At 37.8% G+C, this 16,676-nt stretch overlaps 1 protein-coding gene across 3 annotated transcripts; it reads left to right on the top strand.

Moving 5' to 3' along the window:
* The first annotated feature begins 4,317 nt into the window (after positions 1-4,317).
* Positions 4,318-10,685, top strand: il15l (interleukin 15, like). 3 transcript variants are annotated; one of them, XM_067365996.1, is made up of 5 exons: positions 4,318-4,588; positions 4,850-5,149; positions 5,244-5,309; positions 6,158-6,280; positions 6,777-9,985. In XM_067365996.1, the coding sequence occupies exons 2-5, from the start codon at positions 4,958-4,960 to the stop codon at positions 6,798-6,800; spliced, it is 405 nt and encodes a 134-aa protein (XP_067222097.1). In that variant the 5' UTR covers positions 4,318-4,588; positions 4,850-4,957; the 3' UTR covers positions 6,801-9,985. The 3 variants fall into 3 exon arrangements, with proteins under 3 accessions (XP_067222097.1, XP_067222096.1, XP_067222095.1); XM_067365995.1 differs by having other exon boundaries at positions 4,320-4,588; positions 5,265-5,309; positions 9,975-10,685; XM_067365994.1 differs by having other exon boundaries at positions 4,321-4,588; positions 5,265-5,309; positions 9,969-10,685.
* Positions 10,686-16,676: the final 5,991 nt, after the last annotated feature.

Below are 16,676 nucleotides of genomic sequence, written 5' to 3' on the forward strand. Positions count from 1 at the left end.
GCTCAGTTGCAAGAAGAGTTTCTTTGAAAGGCTCGCGCGCTCAGTGACAAAGAAGAGTTTCTTTGAAAGGCTCGCAGTGTTATTAATCAAGGGTCCCAAACAACATTAAAAACCGGTTATGCCACCACTGTCAACTTGCAGATTGCCGGGAGTGGGAGGATAGCATCCTTTAGCAATGCACAGGTCAGCCTGACTCAAACACTGTCCCCTGTAGCAGACAGCCAGAGCAGGAGAAGGGTCAGCATCAATAGCTGCAACTTCTCAATGCAGAACTGCAAAAGGCTTTGAATGGTGTGCTGTTGATGTCTAGTACTGTGCCTCTTCAAAGACACTTTATCTGGCACTTTAGCATGCACGCTCAATGACAAAGAAGCGTTTCTTTAAAAGGCTCGCGCGCTCAGTGGCAAAGAAGAGTTTCTTTGAAAGGCTCGCGCGCTAAGTGGCAAAGAAGAGTTTCTTTGAAAGGCTCGCGCGCTCAATGACAAAGAAGAGTTTCTTTGAAAGGCTCGCGCGCTCAATGACAAAGAAGAGTTTCTTTGAAAGGCTCGCGCGCTAAGTGGCAAAGAAGAGTTTCTTTGAAAGGCTCGTGCGCTAAGTGGCAAAGACGAGTTTCTTTGAAAGGCTCATGCGCTAAGTGGCAAAGAAGAGTTTCTTTGAAAGGCTCGTGCGCTAAGTGGCAAAGAAGAGTTTCTTTGAAAGGCTCGCACGCTAAGTGGCAAAGAAGAGTTTCTTTGAAAGGCTCGCGCGCTAAGTGGCAAAGAAGAGTTTCTTTGAAAGGCTCGTGCGCTAAGTGGCAAAGAAGAGTTTCTTTGAAAGGCTCGCAGTGTTATTAATCAAGGGTCCCAAACAACATTAAAAACCGGTTATGCCACCACTGTCAACTTGCAGATTGCCGGGAGTGGGAGGATAGCATCCTTTAGCAATGCACAGGTCAGCCTGACTCAAACACTGTCCCCTGTAGCAGACAGCCAGAGCAGGAGAAGGGTCAGCATCAATAGCTGCAACTTCTCAATGCAGAACTGCAAAAGGCTTTGAATGGTGTGCTGTTGATGTCTAGTACTGTGCCTCTTCAAAGACACTTTATCTGGCACTTTAGCATGCACGCTCAATGACAAAGAAGCGTTTCTTTGAAAGGCTCGCGCGCTCAGTGGCAAAGAAGAGTTTCTTTGAAAGGCTCGCGCGCTAAGTGGCAAAGAAGAGTTTCTTTGAAAGGCTCGCGCGCTCAATGACAAGAGTTTCTTTGAAAGGCTCGCGCGCTAAGTGGCAAAGAAGAGTTTCTTTGAAAGGCTCGCGCGCTCAATGACAAAGAAGAGTTTCTTTGAAAGGCTCGCACGCTAAGTGGCAAAGAAGAGTTTCTTTGAAAGGCTCGCGCGCTCAATGACAAAGAAGAGTTTCTTTGAAAGGCTCGTGCGCTAAGTGGCAAAGAAGAGTTTCTTTGAAAGGCTCGCGCGCTAAGTGGCAAAGAAGAGTTTCTTTGAAAGGCTCGCGCGCTAAGTGGCAAAGAAGAGTTTCTTTGAAAGGCTCGCGCGCTCAATGACAAAGAAGAGTTTCTTTGAAAGGCTCGCGCGCTAAGTGGCAAAGAAGAGTTTCTTTGAAAGGCTCGTGCGCTAAGTGGCAAAGAAGAGTTTCTTTGAAAGGCTCGTGCGCTAAGTGGCAAAGAAGAGTTTCTTTGAAAGGCTTGCACGCTAAGTGGCAAAGAAGAGTTTCTTTGAAAGGCTCGCGCGCTCAATGACAAAGAAGAGTTTCTTTGAAAGGCTCGTGCGCTAAGTGGCAAAGAAGAGTTTCTTTGAAAGGCTCGCGCGCTAAGTGGCAAAGAAGAGTTTCTTTGAAAGGCTCGCGCGCTAAGTGGCAAAGAAGAGTTTCTTTGAAAGGCTCGCGCGCTCAATGACAAAGAAGAGTTTCTTTGAAAGGCTCGCGCGCTAAGTGGCAAAGAAGAGTTTCTTTGAAAGGCTCGTGCGCTAAGTGGCAAAGAAGAGTTTCTTTGAAAGGCTCGTGCGCTAAGTGGCAAAGAAGAGTTTCTTTGAAAGGCTCGCGCGCTAAGTGGCAAAGAAGAGTTTCTTTAAAAGGCTCGCGCGCTCAATGACAAAGAAGAGTTTCTTTGAAAGGCTCGCGCGCTAAGTGGCAAAGAAGAGTTTCTTTGAAAGGCTCGTGCGCTAAGTGGCAAAGAAGAGTTTCTTTGAAAGGCTCGTGCGCTAAGTGGCAAAGAAGAGTTTCTTTGAAAGGCTCGTGCGCTAAGTGGCAAAGAAGAGTTTCTTTGAAAGGCTCGCACGCTAAGTGGCAAAGAAGAGTTTCTTTGAAAGGCTCGTGCGCTAAGTGGCAAAGAAGAGTTTCTTTGAAAGGCTCGCACGCTAAGTGGCAAAGAAGAGTTTCTTTGAAAGGCTCGCGCGCTAAGTGGCAAAGAAGAGTTTCTTTGAAAGGCTCGTGCGCTAAGTGGCAAAGAAGAGTTTCTTTGAAAGGCTCGCACGCTAAGTGGCAAAGAAGAGTTTCTTTGAAAGGCTCGCACGCTAAGTGGCAAAGAAGAGTTTCTTTGAAAGGCTCGCGCGCTCAATGACAAAGAAGAGTTTCTTTGAAAGGCTCGCGCGCTAAGTGGCAAAGAAGAGTTTCTTTGAAAGGCTCGCGCGCTCAATGACAAAGAAGAGTTTCTTTGAAAGGCTCGCGCGCTAAGTGGCAAAGAAGAGTTTCTTTGAAAGGCTCGTGCGCTAAGTGGCAAAGAAGAGTTTCTTTGAAAGGCTCCTGCGCTAAGTGGCAAAGAAGAGTTTCTTTGAAAGGCTCGCACGCTAAGTGGCAAAGAAGAGTTTCTTTGAAAGGCTCGCGCGCTCAATGACAAAGAAGAGTTTCTTTGAAAGGCTCGCGCGCTCAATGACAAAGAAGAGTTTCTTTGAAAGGCTTGCACGCTAAGTGGCAAAGAAGAGTTTCTTTGAAAGGCTTGCGCGCTAAGTGGCAAAGAAGAGTTTCTTTGAAAGGCTCGCGCGCTCAATGGCAAAGAAGAGTTTCTTTGAAATGCTTACGCGCTCAGTTGCAAAGAAGAGTTTCTTTGAAAGGCTCGCGCGCTAAGTGGCAAAGAAGAGTTTCTTTGAAAGGCTCGCACGCTCAATGGCAAAGAAGAGTTTCTTTGAAATGCTTACGCGCTCAGCTGCAAAGAAGAGTTTCTTTGAAAGGCTCGCACGCTCATTGACAAAGAAGAGTTTCTTTGAACGCTCGCGCGCTCAACACTTAATGAATGTCTGACGGTGTTGATAAAAAGTGGGGACACAACTTTGAAATCTTATGGAAGACGCATGTCTTTCTCATCGTTAATATTTTTTAATCCATTTTATTGCATATGAATGACTGAACCCTTTTCTGTGGACACACTGTTTTAGATGTAGTGAGAAGACAATAAGTTTCATAGATTTGATATAATAATGATAAAATTAAATTGAACAATATAATTGTGTTAAATGCCTTCTCTATTAATCCCTCATAACATTTACAATTGAAAATAGGCTATTTTCAATTTTAAACACAAAATAGCAGTTACAATTGCTGGACTTGTTTTGGAATCAGTAGGCTACTTACAAGATTGCTTCAGTTCAGTGAGGTGCATCTGTTTATGCACAGCTCACAGCATTTCAATTGGGTTGAGGTCTGGACTTTGACTGGGCCTTTGTAACACCTCGATTTTTTCCCTTTTCAGCCATTCTGGTTTAGATTTGCTGCTGTGCTTGTGATTATTGTCCTGTTGCAAGACCAAATTTGAGCCAAAGAAGACTCCTGAAGACTGGTAACTGTCTTTAATGTTTTTCACTTGTGAATAATATTCCTTATTGTAGAATAAGGTTAGCTATATTATAGCCTAACGTTATCCATGGTGAAAGTGAAGCGGGCTGTCGGACAACCCTCTCTCTAAATAAAACGTTATCCGGACACAGATATTTCCTGAGGGGAGTCGATTTCTCAGAGGAAGTTAGCCGAGAAGCTGTAATTTTATGATACACGAACAAATGGAAAATCCCACTTGTTTGTGAACTTCTGCAGGTTGCGCTGTCTGGCTCACAGAAAAAGGAACAGTTTAAGAGGACATTTTACAAGACAACTTTTTATGCGTTTTGGCCGTTCATGTAGCTTCACGAATGAAAACAGTTTCAAATTGCAAGATTTCGAAAACAGTTTCCGTGTAAACACCAAAAAAGCGAATCTGTGAGAACGATTACGTCATGCACATGCGTATTACATATTCAGTTTATAGTATTTCATCGCCATAATAGCCTACAGTCCTTTCGGTTTCGAATGCTCCACTGCAGATGTTTGGATGACTCACACACACAGTCCAGCCCAATCACGCGGCGGTATATAAACATAGTCCACTGCACTGCTTTGCACTATTCTGTCGAGATTATACTACGCAGAAGTGCTCATGAAGACGGATACATTTAATTATGTAACATATCAACAGATGTTTTTGACGGAGATTTTATTCATGATTCGCTTTTCTTTGGAGTTGTGGCAGATGTCAACACGCTGAACTATTCTACATAATGAGTACACGTGGATGTGCAATTCTGTCTACGGATGTGTTCAGCGTTTCCCTCCAGAAATGTTTGATGAGGTAGGTTGGTGCTACGGTTTGTCTAATGCTAAAGGTCTGCTGCCAACTGCAGTTTATGAAAGTTTTATTTGTCAAATACATCGTTTGTTGAAATGAAATAGGCTTCTACATTAAATAAAGTAAATAACAGATAAGAATGAATAAGGTACATGTAAAAGTCTTCATTTTATTTATGACATCTTTTAAAGAAATAATCCTGTTAATTCTATTAATTTGTATTCCTTTTTTTTTTCTCCCCTCTCTTGTTCCTTTATATTACAGGCAGAATGTGTCTTCAGCTATTTGCTCCACTGTGTACCTAATAATAAACCAAACCCCAAAAAGGTGGAAATGTAGCCATTCAGAGCGCCCCATCTCTTCCTAGGCCTGATGACAAATCTGGTACTGAGGGGGAGCTGGATATTTGATATGAGGACAGATTTACTCCACTATTCCATGTGCCTCACTTCATTATTTCTGTATGTGCTGATCATGTTGACAAGACAGATAAAGTGTCAATCAATATGCAGCAGAGAGAGTGTGGATATGGTGAAACGGATTACAGTGGAACTGAGCAAAGTGGTACTTTGTTATTTAGCACTTTTTTTTTTTTACTTTATGAATTTATATGTAGAAATGTTCTGACTATTCTGTTCTTACTCTGCTTCTGTTTAAGGCGTGGTTTCTCTCATTACAGGAAAACGATTGCATGCTGTACACACCAACTATAGCAGATTATGAGGTGTGTGTGATTTTAAACAGTTTTATGAGCTGTCAAAAGACTATCTGAAAAAACATCAGAAGAGATCTGAATAGGCTGCCAAAAATCTGTTCTAGGTATAAGGTTGTTGTGCAGTTGCCTGAAGGGACATTTGAGTCTTTCTTTGTCCTGTGACAATACAATGTGTTACTCATCAGCTAACTGATCATGCAGTTTAATTGCTTCAGAATTAGATCAAGATATATTGTTTTTGAAAGATATCATTAATATGCACGTGCTTATATTGAATAATATTGCATACTGATACAAGAATTTTTTGTGAAGAACAGCTGGGATATTTTCGTCCTTTGTTTGTATTTCAGTAGAGTATGTTTTCTTAATCATTAACTGATGCATTTCAGAAAACTAGTTTCAGCAACATTTGAAGATGTTGTGTAATTTGTATCGAGACAGCACATTCCACAGGAAGGAAGGACTGAGATAACTTATCACTTAGGGTTAAGGCAAAATATGTACTGATTAATTAATTATGTTATCTGCGTGTGTCTGCATTGTTGCTACTAAGGTTGTTTCTCATGTCTTAAAAGTCACTAACTGCATGCCTCTCTCTGAGCGCTGTTGAAGTGCTGACAATGATGTATGATGTATGTCATGTGTTTGAATTATTGGCCATATGTTGCAAAGGCCCACCCAGTTTAAATCCTGGCAATATCCAATCAATAATCAGATGCTTTTTCTAAAGTAAATAGTGCTCCTGCTGCTGTCGTAGACCTTGTTCGAATTTGTTTTGTTTTTGTAGTCTGAACATGCAGTCTTTAAGCATCACCGCTGCTACAGGCTAATAATCGGTGTGTCATCTCCTTTAACAGAACTGCTCCAGGTCCGTGCTTACATGTTTTGCATTGGAACTGAATGTTTTGTTTGTTGAAATCCAGAGTGTGGCCAGGTTGTCTCAGCAACTACTAAGGATTCTCAAGAAGCTGAAATATAAGGTGAGTTCAGTTCATTAGTCTGATCATCTATTATTAGAGAAGTGGCTCTATATTTCTGAGGCGTATAATTGTTAGTGGCTTTGTAATCAAGATAGTAATTAACAGATAACCTTTAATATAATAGATGTTATGGTGTTTACAGTAATACTTGTACATAATGTATACAGTCAGTTACTGTGACTAAGCAACATTTCCCCTCATATGCAAATACTGTAGAGATAGATATTTTCAAGTTATATTGAAGTAAATACTTATTTAAAATACTATTCTTTATTATTCAAGTTATTGAAAAAAAAATTTTAATTTAATCACAGTCAACCAAACTGAAAATCATTCAATTCAATGTATTTGTATAGAACTTCTCACAATACACAATGTATTGTTCCAAAGACAGTGGCAAGTAGATGAGGAAAAAACCTTAAAGGATTAATAAAATGTTCCTGATAATTTACTCACCCTCATGTCATCCAAGATGTCCATGTCTTTCTTTTTTCAGTCGAAAAGAAATGAAGGTTTTTGATGAAAACATTCCAGGATTATTCTCCTTATAGTGGACTTCAATTGCCTCCAGACGGTTGAAGGTCAAAATTACAGTTTTGGTGCAGCTTCAAAGGGCTTTAAACGATACCAGACGAGGAATAAGGGTCTTATCTAGCGAAACGATTGGTCATTTTAAAAAAAATACAACTTTATATGGTTTATAAACACAAATTAACACCTTGCATGTGCTTCCGCTTTCCGTATTCTCCTAAATGCTTACGCTGCATGTCCTACGCCTTCCCTATTCTACTTATGGAAAAAAACAAAACTGCTGCTGTGTTCGTTCCGTAATAGAATAACTGATCATTTCGCTATATAATCAAACACTCAAAATCAATGTTACTCACATATAAAGAAGAAACAGTGCAACCTCTGTGTCCATTTTCAGGCCTTCCCATTTAGGTCTGTCCAGCGCTGGAAAGCTCTTCTTATATTAACATGGGTCATAATTAAGATACGATTTACACATAACAATACCTGCAAATAACAGCATCAACAACCAGATTTTTATAGCATGTGGCGCATTACTGTCACACAGCTGAAATAGCAAACATTGTTTCCACTGTTTCCATTGTTTCATACAGAAGTTGGGGTTTCACATGCTTTTAAATATTATGGCTTGCTTGCAAGCTTGGCAGCTACTGTAAATGTATTACTGCTCAAGTTTTCCATTTGTTTTTAATAAGGGATGAGCTTTTAGGGATAAAAAGGGATGAAAATTATTTCTTGTGATAATCTACAGCATGCCAATGATGTAAATAACCCATAATACAAGCAAGAATAGCAAACTTTTTAAACAAACTCTGATGTTTGCTGTAGAAAGCCTAGCCAGAAAGTTTGAAGTAGACTGTAAAAAAGAAAGAGAGAAAAAAAAAAAAGATTTTTCAAAGTTGTAAATAAAACAAAGAGTATCACAGTATCTTTCAATCTTTCCATTTCAACATTTCACATTTAATTAGGGGCCAAGCACCGAAGGTGCAGAGGCACCTATTGTATCCGTTGGCATTCTTTTTATTATTATTCTTCCGTTTCTTCTTCTTCTTCCGCTCTTGAAGTCTATGGCAGCCTATAGAACCGCTTGCGGGAAACTTGTGAAATTTGGCACACAGTTAGAGGACAGTCTGACCTTTGTCCACAGCAAATTTGGAGTCTCTAACTCAATCCCTCTAGCACCACCAGCTGTCCAAAGTTGCACTTATGTTTATGTTAATAACTTTTGAACCATAAGGGCTAGAAACAAAATTCTTTCCTCTGATTCCTTGGGTCAAGACGAATCGAATGCACCCCATGACGTCATTTTCCGTCATGAAAATTTTTCCGCCATTTTGAATTTTCTGAAAAACTCCTCCTAGGCCGTTACTCCGATTTTCACGAAAATTGAACCAGATCATCTTCAGACCATGCTGACAAAAATTTATGGAATTCAAGTCGATTCCTCAAACCGTTTTCGAAAAACACGCAAACGAATTGTACATAGTGCTTGCGAAAATAGACATAAGGCTGTATCTCCGCAACGCTTTATTGTATTCAGACCAAACTTAGTACCTGTCATCACAAGCATGACCTGAGGCAACATGCAGCGTTTCGACGCAGCGCCACCTAGTGGTGCGGAGATAAGAAAACGGCTATTTTTGCTTATAACTTCTGATGGGTTTGGCCAAAAATCATGAATTTGGTCTCGTTGGATTTGGGGCATCATGCCGAGTCAAATGATATCAAATTTTCCCATATCGGACATTTTGGCTGTCGGCCATTTTGAATTTTGTGCTAAAATGCTGTATTTTACGAACACATTAGCGTATCGTTATGAAACTTGGTATGGGTAATCAGCACAATGCCCTGAAGGAGCATAAGAAGTTTCGGACCAGCGCCACCTTGTGGTCAAAAGGTATAACAAAATGTACAAAAATGCTAATAACTTTTGACTATATTAACCGATTGTAAAACCGATTAAACTGGTCTCAGTAGATTCCTTGGGTCATGCTGAGAACACAGATATCAAATTTGCCATATTCAGCTGAACTTCCTGTCCGCCATATTGTTTTTCTTTAAAAACCTACTTTTTCGAACTCCTCCTAGACCGTTGCTCCGATTTTCACCAAAATTGAACCGTATGATCTTCAGACCATGCTGACAAAAAGTTATGGATTTCAAGTCGATTCGTCAAACCTTTTTTTGTATACTGGAGCAACGAATTTGAGGCATAATGCAAAAATGACTCTTGAAGCTGTATCTCTGCAATGCTTTATCATATTCAGACCAAACTTGGTACGTGTCATCACAAGCATGACCTGAGGCATCATACAGTGTTTCGGCGCAGCGCCCCCTACTGGAGTGGAGATATGAAAAATGGCTGTTTTTGCTTATAACATCTGATGGGTTTGACCAAAATTCATAAATTTGGTATGGGTCATCAGGAAAGTGCCCTGAAGGAGCCTGAGAAGTTTCGGACCAGCGCCAACAAAATTGACAAAAATGCGAATAACTTTTTTTTTCTAATTGCTCACTGCTGCTGTTGGTCTGATGCTCACATCCATGTTGGCTGGCTTCTTGTGCCGTTTTTGTGCTTGGCCCCGTAATTGCTGCTTGCAGCTATATTTCAAAATGTTACTGGTCATTTCATTGTAATTCTTTGTGAAATTTACTAGCAATTTCTGAGTATTTTTTTCAAAGTTAATCCTACACCATTTTTTCTCAGTGTAATTTCAAAAGCTTGAATTTTGAAGCAGTTTTAAGTCGTTTTAAATGGTCAGAGTTTGAAGGTGTTTTAGGCCATGCAGTCTCATACTAAAGACAGATAGACTCACTCTAAAAAAATAAATCCATAAAAATTGGACACAATTTACTGTATAATTTAACGGAATTTCACGCATTTATTTTATTTATGTTTTACCAGTATTTAGAATTTTGCACTTCATTGAGTTCTGTTTTAGGTTTAATGGAAATGTCCATAAAATTAATGGATAATGTCCAGGTAATGAGCTGCTAATACTTTTTCCGGTATTTTATAGATTTATTTTTTACTGCTATGTGGTTGCTAGGGTATTCTGTGTGTTCTGGATGGTTGATTTTGTGAATTATAATTTATTATTGTCTCAGGAAATGCTTTATCTGCAAGTGCACTAATCTTACATAATACTATTTTAAGTTACAGGACACAATGAAGTCATGCCCAGACTGTGAGCTCTACAAAGAAAAAAAAGCAAAGACTTTTCTGGAAACCTTACAAAACATTTTACAACGGATAAACGCTGAAAAAACTTGTCCTCCAAGGAATGTTAAGAGACATTTAGAGAACTTAATGCAAAAACCATTAAGAACATGATCTGAAGGAGCAGCTCTGTTGATCCCTGAAGCGGTTATGGAGAAGTTTCTGAGTGGCAAAACAGACACCATATATTAAGCTACACACCTACAGTACATATCCATCTGTATATGAACATGCAAAGATATATTTTCTTAAATAAACGACTTTTGTGGAATATTTGCTAACAATAGTCTGCTTTGAGTACAAACTACCTCTAAATCCATGACCACTTTTTTTTTTGTTGAACATTTACTCAACTATAAATTATAGCTGGGTATAGCTAATTATGCAATTGATTAATTTGAGAATTAGTAGGCTATATATTCTTCTGACCAAAATAATGACTGTTACCTTAACTATAATATAAATACATAGTTCAGTCATGAAACTCTACACTGTAAAAAATTTTTTTGTGGTTGCCAGAATAATTTTGTAAAAAATACAGAAAAACTGTGTAAACATTTACAGAACAACCTGTAAATTTTACAGTATAAATCTGTAATTTAAGAAAATTTGAATGTAAACCAATAAAGTCAACAATGCACACTACTACTAAAATCTGTTTTGTACCTTTAGCATATACTGACAAGCGTCATAATAATGCAGATGGTAAAAGAGAAAGCCACATTAAGAATCAGAGTTCATCACAAGCAGCTTTTCCACAAGCTGAAGTATATACTAATATAAAGACGGAGTCATTCACCAAACGCAAAACACCATCATGGTAACCCACAACACTTAAATAATGCAATAAACATTCATTAAACACCAGAAGATGTAACATAAAACCCTAATGTACATGACTGATAACAAAAACTATTAAGAAACATGATTATTTAAACAAAATACTTTCAAATGTGGAGTGTCACACAGGGAATTGTAGGAACATCAGTTTACAGATTTTGACTGTAAATTATACATTGATTTTGTCTTTTTTACTTATAATAATTGTACAGCATTTTACTGTGAAAATTGCATAAATGTCTGGACAGAGCTTTTACAGTTTTTCCCTGTATATAATACGGGAACTTACTGTTAACCTATTTACAATTTTTTTCCCGTAGATTTTTACAATATTTTACTGTTAAAATTACATTCATTTTTTACAGTGTAGATGGCACAGGCTAATGGGTCTCAACGCAAGCTGATGATAATTACAGCTTCACACATTTAAATGGCTGGTTGATTACATTCACTAGAGCAGTTTGCAGTGTGCTTCAGTGTTCCTCTAAAACCCTCCACCTTCCCCAGCTCCACCTGTCTAGATCTGCTATGGTTACTGATATATGCTATTTGTGCAGCAGCATGTCTTACTCACAGCAGTGTATCTGCGTATGTATTGGCAGTAGCAAGTTCCTGTACTTGCTCTGCAGCAGCAGCAATAATCTACAACAACAGCAATAATCTACAGCAGCAGCGTAGCAGATCTATTCTGCCAAGACCAAATACATTAACATTGTCATATCCATTACTATCCTAAAAATCTTCTGAGAGTTGTCATGAGTGAATTTAATGTATCTTAATAGAAGATTTAAGTAGTCACAGAAACCAAAAGCGTGAGTCTAAGCCATAAAATATGATAAGACGAGTTCATTGAACAAATGATGACCTTTTGTTACATGCCATGTTGAGTCATAGCCAATAATACGTTGCTAATTGTTGGCTAATTGATGGCTTTTTCCATTTTTGGCAAATACAGTTCTTATGTTATACTCTCTCCCTGCTCTGTAATTTTGGTCAAGAAAGAGTCTGCTAAAAATATAATTTGATACACTTAAATGAAAGATCACTCAAAGCCATGTCAGTGCTCTATGTCTCAATGGTTTTGCAATCTTTGCAGCCTTTTCAATTACATTTTCTGTTTACTTTGATAATTACCAGTGTCTTAAATTGTATGTCTTGACATGTTTTTGTAATTGAATGTCTTGACATGTTTTATTTGGGCTATCTTTTAAGATACCCTAATTTCCAAAAACTGAGGTAGGTCCTATGTTTCACAATACCTTAAATGCATTGCATGGTTTATTTGAAAATCAGCAGCTCATCCATGATATTCACATATGGAAAAAGTACACACAATTGCACAATACAACCAAAAAAAAAAAAAAAAAAAAAATGCAGAACATCTGCAGCCAGAGCCACAAACATAAAAATTTCATGACTATGTCTATAACTTTCCAGAGAACATGACCAAACGATGTAACTTTAATACATAAAGTGTCCAACAAAAGGCTTATAAATGTAATGGAGCACCTTGATTGATTTCTGACAGATGAAACAACATTCTATTTCTACTTCTATTCTACTGAAAGGAATTTGACAGCCTTATTTCAGGGACATGGCTAACTTGTAAAACTTTGGCAGTCATCCAAAAAATAGTTTTTTAAAAGGGTTATCTGTCATCCTTAAGATTATTTTTTTCTGACACAGTTTTACTCTGAGATCTTGTCATATTTTATTACCATTTTTTTTTTTAACTAAAGTTAACTGTAATAATAAATGAAATGTTCAAGGTGTCTGAATAAATTTTGGATTGACTGTATATATGTATGTATGTATATATATATATATATATATATATTATATATATATATATATATATATATATAAATATTTTATTTTTATTTTTTTATACAGGGTGCGATTTGTTTTTTTAAACATCGCCAAGTAAAACGCTGCGTTCATATAGAATGTCTCTTTACGACACAACAAACGGGACATTTTCAGACGCGCATTCCGGCTTCGCCTCAGCACCAGGTGCCAGTAAAACGAGAGCAGTAGGCTACTACAGGTGACTACGAGTGAGCTTCAGTTGAACAACATTTCAACTGCGGTCAGATGAGATGTTGTCAGGCTATGTCGGTAAAACTCAGAAAAATTTACATGACTGTCCAATCAGCCGTTATACTGTGCTCGTGGCGCGCACTCAAGAATTGCATGCGCAAATGCAATTAATTACAAACGCTGCATAATTATTATAGCTTAAATAAAGCGCAAAAGAAAGTACAAGCAATGACCGTCGTTCTTCTGTTGTAAGTTAAGTCATGAAATTACCAAACATGCGATTAAAGCTGCCTATAAACTGTGCAAAAGCTATCCCACTGCAATGTGACGTCGGAGTGACGTCTTTTTCATGTAATTTTTGGACGTCCATTGAAGGGGTTGTTTTTTGTAACGCCAGGCGACGTCTTTTTCGACGTCTTCCGCACGTCTAATGTTGACGTCCATGGGACCTCCGTGTAAGGGCTATTTATAGTACAAATGTGGTCGTTTGTGGACGTATTTTCAACATCATATTTTATTTTGGACGTTGTTTTTATAGCTTCTATAATGGTGCTCCCATGTTTCTTTCCAGAGGGTGGAGGACATGTTTTCTGTGCCAGTTAATTTTCCTCTAGCTTTGTTTGGCTCAACTTCTAGTTTCAACAGGAAATACATTATACCTTTGTATGCATCCCTCTTCCTGTTGAAACTAGAAGTTGAGCCAAACAAAGCTACAGGAAAATTAATTGGCACAGAAAACATGTCCTCCACCCTCTGGAAACATGGGACTACAACACTACAGTTATACAAATACACATAAATCACATTTCAATATGCCGTCATTTTGCAATGGTTGAACACACGCACAAAATGTCTGTTGTGTTGCCTCGGCCAATCAGAGTGGCGTTTACTGGTTGGGTTATGATGATGTGCTACCTCGACCAATCAGAGTGATGTTTTTGTCTCTTTGGTTGAAATCCAAAGCCCTGGTCTGTCCTTTAGCTGTTGTTGGTTCTTTTTAAAGGTGCCCTAGAACTTTTTTTTAAAAGATGTAATATAAGTCTAAGGTGTCCCCTGAACGTGTCTGTGAAGTTTCAGCTCAAAATACCCCATTGATTTTTTTAAATTCATTTTTAATTCATTAACTGCCTATTTTGGGGCATCATTATAAATGCGCCGATTCAGGGTGTGTGGCCCTTTAAATCTCGTGCTCTACACCCCAAGAGCTCGCGCTTGCCTTGAACAACATAAAAAAAGTTCAAACAGCTAATATAACCCTCAAAATGGATCTTTACAAAGTCTTCATCATGCAGCATGTCTAATCACGTAAGTACAGTGTTTATTTTGATGTTTACATTTGATTCTGAATGAGTTTGATAGTGCTCCGTGGCTAACGGCTAATGCTACACTGTTGGAGAAATTTATAAAGAATGAAGTTGTGTTTATGAATTATACAAACTGCAAGTGTTTAAAAATGAAAATAACGACGGCTCTTGTCTCCGTGAATACAGTAATAAACGATGGTAACTTTAACCACATTTAACAGTACATTAGCAACATGCTAACGAAACAATTAGAAAGACAATTCACAAATATCACTAAAAATATCTTGATATCATGGATCATGTCAGTTATTATTGCTCCATCTGCCATTTTTCGCTATTGTCCTTGCTTGCTTACCTAGTCTGATGATTCAGCTGTGCAGATCCAGAGATTAATACTGGCTGCCCTTGTGTAATGCCTTTCATAATGTTGGGAACATGGACTGGCATATGCAAATATTGGGGGCGTACATATTAATGATCCCGACTGTTACGTAAGAGTCAGTGTTATGTTGAGATTCGCCTGGTCTTCGGAGGTCTTTTAAACAAATGAGATTTATATAAGAAGGAGGAAACAATGGTGTTTGAGACTCACTGTATGTCTTTTCCATGTACTGAACTCTTGTTATACAACTATGCCGAGGTAAATTCAATTTTTGAATCTAGGGCACCTTTAAATTAGAAATAAGGAGCATAGGCCTAATATATGCTACCATGAAATTATTTTCTGAACTGTAATTTCCCACAAATTGCATTTCCAAATAAATAAACAGATACATGAAAAAAATACATGTATGCATAAAGAAATAACTTGATTAGGCTACTTTAAATAAACCAGTTAAAGAAAAACAGGAAAATGTAAAAAAAAAAAAAAAAAAAAAAAAAAAAATTGGCCTGAATAAATAAATAGGCATTCACATAATAAATCGTGTTTGTTTATAAATAATCTGTATGTGAAGAGTTCAGATGCAAAAGCCTCTAAGTGCCATCTGAAATTTTTATAAAGCCTGTATAGTTAAGTACTTTCATTTAAATGACAATTAATAGGTAATTAATAGTGAAATTATTTAACTTAATTATACAACCTTGATAAAAAATTATCTTTCTAGAAGAAAATTTCAGATGGCACTTAGAGGCTTTTGCATCTGAACCCTTTATGTATTAATCATGTTGATAGGCCCTATAAAACAAATATTAGGCTACATATTAATCATGTAAATTTCCTGCACCAATAGACGTCCAAAAAAATTACCCAGTTCAAGGTCAAACGATGAATGTCAAGATGACGTCCAAGTTGGGTCATTGTTGGACGTTTCTCCAAATGTGCACACTTTTGGACTAAAACCTTGTATGTATGCACTGTGCTCATAAATAAATGAGTGCACGTGGCATTACAGATAGGAGTTTTGGGTTTCTTTTTTCGCTGTTTGATTAGCCATCTCTGTTTGCTATAACATAGATTAGCAGGAGGAAACCCATGAGTTTAAACGTTCACAGATGGTTAATCAGCAACTAAACATCGCGGGGGCCAGTTGCACCAGCTGTGCGCAAGTTACAACGTAGACTAGTTTTGACGTAAATGGGCACTAAGTTACAATTTACGCACTACTAAATATTTTTGTGTTGCACCATTAAACTTAGTTGAAGCGTAACTCTACGTATACACTAAATATTTACGGAAGCCTCCTATCAGGAGTAACGGTTGGAATAAAATAGCAGACTGACTGAACTGCATCCATAAGCTCTTGTTTTACCTGACAGACTTCATTCTTTACACATATATGATGCTGCTGACATTTACACTCTCTTAAATTTTAAGAGAGAGAACATCATGTGAAAAGATTACTTTGTTAGACACTTCAACACGAACCCGTTAAACAGCGCGCCGCTGTGTGCATCGGTCCTATCACTCCGTGTTGTGCATGTCAAATAAAATCAGTCATTATCAATAAATGTAATTTCTTATGTTTTTGTTGTTGTTTCAGTATTTATTTACTGATCCTTATTAATTTCGTTTCAAATACAGTTTCTGAATGTTATTTACATATAAAAACATTTATGATTAAGTAGCTAGTAGGCTATTATATTTAATGGGAACTTATTTTTACTGTTAGCTACGTGAGGCAAAATAAGTCAGAATGAAGGATAAACTGAAATTCACGGAATTTCAACAACTTCTGCTCATGTATTTGAAGGATAACTAAAGGTAAACGTCATATTATGCGACTACGCATTACTTTACGGAGACCTTACGAGCTACTAGCTACGTTCTGCCTTAAGAACAAATGGTGCAACCGAACAAAGTACAGCGTTAGTTACAAACTAGCTAGTAGTTACTAAGCCACTAGTGTGGACTTTACGTTCCAATTTAAGAAAGAACTTACGAACGGCTGGTGCAACCCTACCCGGATGAAGTTCTTGCGCCACACCTTCACTTGCTACACAGGTCTTCTCCAAAGCGCGA

Source organism: Chanodichthys erythropterus, chromosome 17 (genome assembly GCF_024489055.1).
Source record: "Chanodichthys erythropterus isolate Z2021 chromosome 17, ASM2448905v1, whole genome shotgun sequence".
NCBI classification, from domain to species: Eukaryota; Metazoa; Chordata; class Actinopteri; order Cypriniformes; family Xenocyprididae; genus Chanodichthys; species Chanodichthys erythropterus.

What these genes read in the sequence shown, in the direction of transcription:
- il15l (XM_067365994.1), top strand. Translation starts at nt 4,958, where the DNA reads ATGACAAATCTGGTACTGAGGGGGAGCTGGATATTTGATATGAGGACA. An exon ending in CAGTGGAACTGAGCAAAGTG is followed by an intron (nt 5,150 to 5,264) that starts GTACTTTGTTAT and finishes CTCTCATTACAG; the next exon opens with GAAAACGATTGCATGCTGTA. An exon ending in CAACTATAGCAGATTATGAG is followed by an intron (nt 5,310 to 6,157) that starts GTGTGTGTGATT and finishes CTCCTTTAACAG; the next exon opens with AACTGCTCCAGGTCCGTGCT.